The sequence below is a fragment of the Corvus moneduloides genome, chromosome 22, assembly GCF_009650955.1.
Source record: "Corvus moneduloides isolate bCorMon1 chromosome 22, bCorMon1.pri, whole genome shotgun sequence".
Classification (NCBI taxonomy): Eukaryota; Metazoa; Chordata; class Aves; order Passeriformes; family Corvidae; genus Corvus; species Corvus moneduloides.
In genome coordinates this window covers 3,307,936-3,317,500 of record NC_045497.1, presented here as the reverse complement: position 1 = coordinate 3,317,500, position 9,565 = coordinate 3,307,936, and the positions used below count along the sequence as shown (strand labels likewise).

General features: G+C 48.1%; 1 protein-coding gene across 2 annotated transcripts in view; it reads right to left on the bottom strand.

Annotated features, from left to right (window-relative positions):
* PRDM16 (PR/SET domain 16) overlaps positions 1 to 9,565 on the bottom strand; it is a 297,820-nt gene that overhangs the window by 34,293 nt on the left and 253,962 nt on the right. For both annotated transcript variants that reach the window (XM_032131673.1, XM_032131674.1), the window contains exons 6-7: positions 5,464 to 5,662; positions 1 to 136 (exon numbers count right to left, since the gene is read on the bottom strand). The exon at positions 1 to 136 is cut by the window's left edge and continues 12 nt beyond it. In XM_032131673.1, the coding sequence (XP_031987564.1) occupies positions 1 to 136; positions 5,464 to 5,662 (335 nt within the window). The remainder of the gene's footprint in view (positions 137 to 5,463; positions 5,663 to 9,565) is intronic.

Here is a 9,565-nt window from a genome sequence, read left to right as displayed (position 1 = left end):
TTCACATTCAAACCGTTTCCCACTGTCGTGAGACATCTGGTGACGAATCAGGTTGGATTTCCAGTTGAAAGCCTTGGGACACTGGTCACACTTGTACTCCCTCTCCTCGGTGTGGATCACCATGTGCTGCTCCAGGCTGGGAAAGAAAGACAGGCTGACCTCCGGGCCACCCAAACCAGGCAGGTCTGATACCCAGAGAGGTGACAGAGATGGTGACAGAGAACCAGCTGTGGGGCCTGGGGGGTTTCCAGTTACCTGGTGCCTCAGAGCAGGAAGGGAGAAGCTCATGGACTGTGAGAAGGGCACTGACACCCAAAAACCATTTGATGTTTTTGATATTTATCTCACTAGTGGAAGATGCCCTGTTCTGCCTCAAAACGACTATGTGTTTTACGCTATTTCTTATTAATATCTGAGTCCATTCTCCAGGGGGAAAAGGTTCCTTTTACCCAGACCTGACCCTGCAGGTTCCTGAGGGGAAAAATGGGCACTTTGTGACCAAAACTTCTGTGGTATCTGCCTGGGGAAAGAAAAGATATTTGCTGCTGCTGCTGCTGCTGCGACTCTCACGTGTCCATTTTCACGGGCACCAGGCCCACGGCTTCCCAGAACACAGGGACTCAGCATTGGGAAGAAACATGATAAGGTGCAAACACGTTTCACTTCTAAATGTCAGACATCTTTGATTACTTCACTCAGCAATTTCGCCTTCTGCCAACTGGCAGCGCCTCCCGGACCGGGGGGATGATGGCAATCCCGAGTGGCTGCTGGCACAAGGCCACGGCAGGGGTGGCACACGGTGCTCCAGCGCCCTGTGCCATGGGAAACCTGCACATCTCAGGCCAGGAATCCTGCACCTCTCAGCCCTTAAACCCTGCACATCTCAGACCAGGAATCCTGCACATCTCAGCCCTTAAACCCTGCACATCTCAGGCCAGGAATCCTGCACATCTCAGCCCTTAAACCCTGCACATCTCAGGCCAGGAATCCTGCACATCTCAGCCCTTAAACCCTGCACATCTCAGGCCAGGAATCCTGCACATCTCAGCCCTTAAACCCTGCACATCTCAGGCCAGGAATCCTGCACATCTCAGCCCTTAAATCTTGTATCTCTGAGGCCAAGAATCCTGCACCTCTCAGCTCTTAAATCCTGCACATCTCAGGCCAGGAATCCTGTTTCTCTCAGGCCAGGAATCCTGCTCCTCTCAGGCCAAGAATCCTGCTCTTCTTAGGCTGAGAATCCTGCACATCTCAGACAGAAATCCTGCTCCTCTCAGCCCTTAAATCCTGCGTATCTGATGCCAGAAATCCTGCATCTCTCCAGCTAGGAATCCTGCATCTCTCATGCTGGGAATTCTACATCTCTCATGCCAGGAATCCTGCACCTCTCATGCTGGGAATCCTGCACCTCTCATGCCGGGAATCCTGCACCTCTCATGCCGGGAATCCTGCAATTCTCAGACAGAAATCCTGCACATCTCAGGCCAGGAATCCTGCAGTTTTCAGGCCAGGAATCCACTTCCTTTCAGTCTGGGAATCCTGCACCTGTCAGAAAGAAATCCTTCATCTCTCATGCTGGGAATCTGCACATCTCAGCCCTTATATCCTGCATACCTAATGCCAGGAATCCTGCTCCTCTTAGCCAGGAATCCTGCATCTCAGGCTGGGAATCCTGCACATCTGAGGCCAGATACCCTGTTTCGCTCAGGCCAGAAATTCTCCACATCTCAGCCCTTAAATCCTGCATCTCTCAGGCAGAAATCCTGTTCCTTTCAGGCCAGGAATCCTGCACCTGTCAGACAGAAATCCTGCATCTCTCATGCTGGGAATCCTGCACATCTCAGGCCAGGAATCTCGTTTCTCTCAGGCCAGGAATCTTGCACCTTTCAGACCAGAAATCTGGCTCCTCTCAGGCCAGGAATCCTGCTTATCTCGGGCCAGGAATCCAGTTTCTCTAAGGCTGGAAATCCAGCACCTCTCAGGCAGAAATCCTGCTCCTCTCAGCCCTTATATCCCGCATATCTGATGCCAGGAATCCTGCTCCTCTTAGCCAGAAATCCGTCATCTCTCCAGCCAGGAATCCTGCATCTCAGGCTGGGAATCCTGAACATCTCAGGCTGGGAATCCTGAACATCTCAGGCTGGGAATCCTGCTCCTCTCAGGCCTGAAATTCTGCACATTTCAGGCCAGGAATCCTGCATCTCTCTGGTCAGGGATTCTGCACCTCTCAGCCCTTAAATCCTGCATCTCTGAGGCCAGGAATCCCAGACATCTCAGGCTGGGAATCCTACCCCTCTGAAGCTGGGAGTCTTGCATCTCTCAGCCAGAAATCCTGCACATCCCAGGCCAGAAATCCTGCTCCTCTGTGGCCAGGAATCCTGGTCCTCTGTGGCCAGGAATCCTGCACATCTCAGGCTGGGAATCCTGCTCCTCTGTGGCCAGGAATCCTGAACATCTCAGGCCAGCAATCCCACACCTCTCAGCCAGAAATCCTGCACACCTCGTGCCAGCCCTGAGAAACAAGGGAAGGAAATCTGCATCCTTTGCTTCCTTTGGGGTAAGTGAACAGGAGTTACAAACACTCCTCTTACTGTGAATTCCAACAAAGACCAGCTTGCATGGAATCTGCTCCTGCCTGACACCCCTACACATGGATATCAAACCATTCCCACAGAACTTTAAAGCATGGCTGTATTTTTACAGAAACATTAAAGCTGAACTGGCAGTGAATCCTGCCAGTCTTCATTAAATGCCACAGGGAAGATATTCCCTGTGTGCTTCCAGAGAGCCTGAGGGGTTCAGGATCCCAGGAATTGCTCAGCCTTGGCCACTCAACACCAAAACTCCTCAGCACCAGCCCTGCTCCCAGCCAGATAATTCATATTCATGGCATGCCCCTCATAAACTGCCAACCCTCTCGTTTTAAAGTGGCAATATTCATTTTGCTCAAGAAATGGTGCTCTCAAAACGACCAGATATTTTACACACACAAAGTATCACAAACCTTTCAGATGCACATCCAAAAATACTCTCCTGTTAACTGTGATTTATGAGTTTATTTTGGAGCAAATATGGACAAACTAATGTGCTGTTTAGAGGCAAGTACCTACTGGGATTAGCAAAACATTTATTTATTTAGTCAGCTGCTAAATGCTCAATTTCAGGTCCCCAGTGGCACCCTTGATTTCATCTGTATTAACTTTGAAAAATTCTAAGACCATCCAGGCACTCTGAGCAGGTTTATTTTGTGTTTTAGTGACTTTAAACTTGGCAGATTAATGGGAAAGAGACAGAAGTGGACATTTCCTTCCCACCCCACCAATCCACCAGCGTGTCAAAGGCTGAACGGGGATGCTGCTGACTCTCTTTTCTCTTGTCAAAAAAAATCAGCTTTATATTACTTATCCTAAAATATTGGGTCTAAAAGGCAAAAAACCCAAGGCCACATTGCCAGTCAAGACCCCCAGGGAGCCAGGACTACACAGAGGGTACAAATAGGATACAACACACACATTTTAAAAGGTTAATTCCTAATTAACATGAAAATTAGAGAGCACTGGAAGCTAAAGAGGAGAGAGCTCCTGACACCAGCAGATAAAAGAAATGGAATTTTTACTAAAATCCAAACCACTGAAAACATTTGAAGGAAGTTCTCCTTGTCTTGTCAGGTAAAAAAAGGAAGAAAATTGGAGGCTCTTATTTCTGATGGAGAGCAGCCAATGCAGAGACACAAGGTGAGGGGGAAAGATGCCACTTTGGGCTAAGAGGATCCCACACAGGATCCATCCCAGCTTCCACAGCTCCCAGGCTCTTTTCCATGCAGATACAGGGAATGCTCTTTAGGCTTCACCTTCCTCTACATTTTTTAAAATCGATTTTTTTTTCCCCTGACTTCCTCACCCAGATCAAAATATCATCAATACTTTCAAAGAGCTGAAAGTATCGCTGTAATGAAGTTCAAAGTGACAAATGCAGGTTTTTAAATGTTAAACTGAACTGAAGCAGGCTTGACACGGGCTTTAACCTCGAGGTTTTTGCTCTGCTCAGGCAGAGCCTGACAGGGGATTGCCCATTCTCACAGTTTTATAACAAATCTTGTGGTGCACGGGGTTTGTTCACCCAAGAAGGCAAAAGAAATGAGTAAGTGAGAACTTCAGCCTCCGGTAAACACAGAAAACTCTGCTTTTATAGAATTTTATAAAGGCTTTTATCAAGGCTTAGGATGCAAATAAACACAATCTTAGAGTGATTAAAACAACCCCTCAACTTTTAAAGCTGGCTCCTAATATTTAACTGTTTGAGTCTCACTTTGCCAATGAATTAGAGACTCAAAGATGGCTGTGTTAAAGCTGCATTTCATTACTACCACATTCTGCTTAAAAAATGCAGATTTTCAGCTAAAACCTGAGTTAAAATATTTTCCCATTTAAAGAGAAGTTTAATTCTTCTTTAGAGTAACCATATAATCATAATAATAACTGAATAATTGTGGAAAATAAAAAAATGAGCTGGAGAATATCCGATCTTTTTTTTCCTTTTCACATGGCTGTCACAAGGACATTTGGTGGACACGAAGAAAATTAAAAATTTCATTGGAATAGGATTTTTTAATTGTTCCTGCCAGATCAAATAGGAGCTGGTGACCACATTAAGAGTTCCTAGGGCATCAACAGCTCTTTAAACCCACTGATCTCAAACATCCAAGAATTAAATTTAAAAGAACACTTCATGCACATTTTTACTGAACTCATGTTGGTGTTTTTTTCCTCAGAAGCAGAGCACAGGAGAGTAGATGGTGAAAAGGTCCCACCCAGGTCTCTCAGAAAACGACCCTTAAACTTCCCACCGACAACCCTGGGGTGCTTCTACCAACGAGCAATGAAAAGCACGAGGTGAAATAAAACACTGCCCAACAGCTACAAAGGGTCCCAAAGGGAACATTCCTAAACCTTGTAAGGAAAGGAAAGGTTTCTATGGAGGAAGGAAAGGTTGATCCCCAAAAGAACATTCCCAAAGCCTGTGGAGGGAGGAAAGGTGTCTATGGAGGAAGGAAAGGTTTCTTTGGAGAAAGGAAATGTTGATCCCAAAAAGAACATCCCTAAAGCCTGTGGAGGAAGGAGAGGTTTCTATGGAGGAAGGAAAGGTTGATCCCAAAAGAAACATTCCCAAAGCCTGTGGAGGGAGGAAAGGTTGATCCCAAAAGGAACATTCCCAAAGCCTATGGAGGAAGGAAAGGTTGATCCCAAAAGGAACATTCCCAAAGCCTATGGAGGAAGGAGAGGTTTCTATGGAGAAAGGAAAGGTTGATCCCAAAAGGAACATTCCCAAAGCCTGTGGTGGAAGGAAACATTTCTATGGAGAAAGGAAAGGTTGATCCCTACAGTCTTCCCCAGCCGCCCATCATCCCCCTTTGGCCGGGACAGAGAGGGGAGGCCAGAGGAGGGTCCGGCTGTCTGTGGGTACCTGTATTTATTGGGGAACATCCTCTCGCAGTCCTTGCACTCGTGGACCTGTCCATCTCCGAGGCCTTCCTGCTTGATCTCGTCACTGAGGCTGTCGTACAGGGCCCCCACGGCGCTGCAGCCGTACTTCTTGTGGCGCCGCAGGTCCAGCTTGGACTGGAACAGCTCATCGCAGTCCTCGCAGCGGAACGAGGGCTCCTCTGCAACACACACAGCAGCCCGTGGTCAGCCCTGCCCCAGGAAACCCAACCAGCCTGGGTTGTTGTGCCCAGAGAGGAGGCAAAGCTCCCCGAGTCCAGCAAACAAACAAAGAGTGAATTTGCAAGTGAGAGGGGAGAGAACCCAAGGGAGGCTGTGCCAGCAGCTGCTTTCACTTTGAGCATTAAGAGAAAAAAAAATAGATCACACAACCAGAGGAGATCTTGTTTGCTTTGTGTCTTGGCCTCTGCTGGGATGGAGAGACCCACAGGGAGTGGGAGATGCACAAAATTCTGGGCTCATTGCGGAGTGCTGCGCTCGTCTGCAAGGAGGGGTTTTGAAATTATGAACGAGTGTTTCCTCAAAAGGGGCTGCCAGGGAAAAAGGAACAAGCCAGACTCGAATAAACACAGATAGTGGGAAAAGCAAACTGCCCCAGCACAAACCTGGAGAAGCTTCTTTCCAAGAAATTGCTGTCTAATGTTCGCCTCTTAATTTTCCACTGCAGGAGCTCAGGGCTCCATCAGCCCAAGGAGTCCCAGCCCAGAGCACCATGGAGGGAAGAGCAGCGAGCCAAAGGCTTTGTTGCTGTGCTCTTTGCTTTTTTTTCCTTTTTTTTTTTTTAAAAAAAAAAAAGTTCTAATGCACATAATAAATTACTGCAGTCAAGGTCAAACAAATTAAAAAGAGGGCAGCTATTATTAAGTTTACAAGGCAGCATCCTGACCATGGTGCCAAGCCAAACAATCAGCTCCAAGCTGTAAATTTTCCAGGAGAACAAGCTCTGCGAGGGAGTCGGGATAGCTCTGGGTTTCTCCACCCTGCAACAGAAGCTTTCCAGCCCCCACTGAGTCACCGGAGCCGCGTTTCCCTGTCCTCCCCTACCCTCTTCCTCCACGCTCTGCTTCGTGTTCAGTGTGCTTCTCTTTTTCTGATGACTTTACTCCCAGAAGGAACAGCCTGTGGTGAGTGCCTCAGCTCCGAGGGGGGAGTGGGAATATTCTGAGAGCTGCGCCCAAAGGCGGTGCTGTGATGGAGCTGATCCATCCCCGCTCTGGGGAGAGGAGATGTTGGGGTGGGATGTGGCCATGCTCATCTTCTCCAGGCAAAATCTGCAACCCCTGAGCAAACCTTTGCTTTGAAGTCCCCCCTTGCCCTTGTTTACGCCAAATTTTGCAACCACTTAAGCTGAGCTTTAAGGCCTGGAACGGTGTTTTATATAAATCAGGGTTAATTTTGTTCTGAATGTGGCAGGAGTGGAAGCACGGGCGGTGTCACACCCAGACGCCACCGTGCTCCCACCTGGGCACTCACCTCCTATCTCCCTTCCTCTGCTTAAACCTGAGGTTAAAACTGAGCAAGGCAAGGTCCCAGAGGCTGCAGCAGCAGCGATGTGGGCAGAGGAAACCCTCTGCACGCTCTGCACACCTACACGGAAAGTATTGACATGGGAAAAGTCAGACCCAGCTGAAAAAGAAAGTATCACCAAAGCTCAGCCAGCACAGCCTTGCTGGGCATCCCAGCAGCCTGCCCAGGGCTCCCAGAGCCACCCACACCGGGCACAGATAATCCCACAGCACCCACAGGGCTGCAGGAGCATCTCCTGAGCTGCACAAGAGAGGGCTGCAAAAAGAAATAAAATCCAGCAGGTCAGCAAAGGGATTTTGATTAAAAAAGGAGAGCCAAGGGAAGAAAATACCCAACTGTTCTCATTTCAGCTCGTTTTGGGAGTTCATGCATTCTGAAATTGCTGCCAGCAGCCTCAGCATGAGGGGGTCAGGCCCTGCTCTGCTCCTCACAGAAATTCTCTTTATTGGCATTTTGTAGACCAGGACCAGTGTGTATCTCATGTGTTTTATGTCCCTGGGGAGGGAAACCTGGAAATCAGGACACCAATAAGAGTGGAATGGAGAGACTGTGCATCACCTACCATTAAAATAACCCAAACTACTTTTGAGGAGAGGGAGGAAAGAGGAAAGAGCAAAGAGGAAAGAGGAAAGAGGAAAGAGGAAAGAGGAAAGAGGAAAGAGGAAAGGAAGAAAAAGTGTAGCATCAAACTCTGGAGATGTGGAACTGCTCTGGTGAGGTGTTCCTCTACCTCAGAGCCAATGTTTCCCCTCTTTGCTCTCCTGTCAATGCAGCAGTGGCTTAACCGGGAAGGAATTTTTGGAGGAGCAACTGAAATCCTCCAGGCATGGAAGCCCCAGGTCCCTTCACCTCTTAACAGGCTCCTACCAAACTCCCAGCATCCCTCAAGCTCCACCTGGCAAATCCCCAGCCGTGGAAACACTTGGAATGAAGGAAACAGGGTTTTTTTTCCCCTTTCTTTTGACTTCAGAGAAAACTCAACAAAATTCCTTCCACAACGCCAGGTGGAATTCTTCCTGCTCCAGTTTGAGATTTACACGATTAATTGCAGCTTATTTCACCCAAACTCTCCTCTAGGAAGCAGAAATCCTCTCTGGGTTTGGAAAAGCAGCTGTGGAGAATAATTTCCTCCATACTAAAGCTGGGTATCTTCCTCCCCTCCCACAGCACAGCCCTGCCTGCTCTTACCAATGACAACGAGACCTTTCTGTCCTTGCTGTGATCTTACAGAGCAGGGAAAGAGGTGAAATATGTTAATAGTCTCAAGAATATTTTGGAGAAGACATTTTGCTTCTCGTTCTCCTTGTCCTTTGCCAGGCCTCACCCAAATCACGCACGATACAAGAGGACATCAAACACAGCAGCTTTTCCACAGGTGGAAGAGATGGAGGATAGGAAAAGCAATTCCTGTGCTTGAGAGTATCTGAGTTAGGAAAAAGAAATTTGTATTGAATGGAGACTTAGAGAGCTGACAAAAATGTGATTAAAAGCCTTGTAGCCATGTGGTATTCATGTTGCCACTGGCTGTAAATCCTGTTTTGATGCTCAGGCAGGCTAAAGAGAGGAAAAACTGTTCAGGTGGAGAGCAGGTGTGGCTGCCCCATCCCTGGCAGTGTCCAAGGCCAGGATGGACGGGGCTTGGAGCAGCCTGGGATGGTAGGAGGTGTCCCTGCCCATGGCAGGGGGTGGAATGAGACGATCCTTCCAGCCCAAACCATTCCAGGATAACAAATCCATATCCAGCCCCCATTCTTCCGGCATTCCCAGTTCTGAGCTCCAGCAGATCCCAGACCAGACTCCTCCATAAATACCCTGCAGGGAAGGACCCGACCCGCAGGCTTAGGGCAGCCCCCTGCAAAACCGAAACCTCAACCACCACGGAGGCTCAGGGCTGAACTGAGACCCGGCATCGATTTTGTGCCTAAATCAGACACCCACGCTGCAGACTCCAGGTTCGTTCAAGTGTTCCTTTTTTCCCCCCCCGTAAGTACCAAAAATAAAAAGGTCGCCCTTCAAAACAAGTTCTCGTTGAAGTTTTCTCCTCTCTTTAAGCATCACGAACGCAAACACTGCCCTTCACCAAGGTAACTGCTGCGGAGTGTGACAGGGAGAAGGGGCTGCAAAGAAAAGAACAGCCCCAGTTACACCGAAATTGCTGCCTGTTCTCTGTGTCTGTTTGTCAGATCTGTGGTTAAATGTGCCTATCTGAAGTTCCATCAGCAACACTCAGGACAAAGCAGGAATGTAACAGAAAAATAAATCAGTGCCTAATAGCTTTCAGAGAAACCAAGGGGAACGCAATTATGTGGCATCTACATGCTAATCTACCAGACTCGAATCTCAAAGGAGTTCAAGTGCCCTACTCAAAATTCCTGCAGTGATAAGGAGTCTGCTGTGTTTGGCTGGGGTTGGGAGGAAAGATTTTTATGATAATTATCTTTGTGTGGAACAATTTTGCATTTTCTCTCCCGTTAATTCCGAAGTGAGCTGGGGGTGCGAGGCAGCAGGGAGATAGCCCCGCTGAAAGTAAAAAGTAT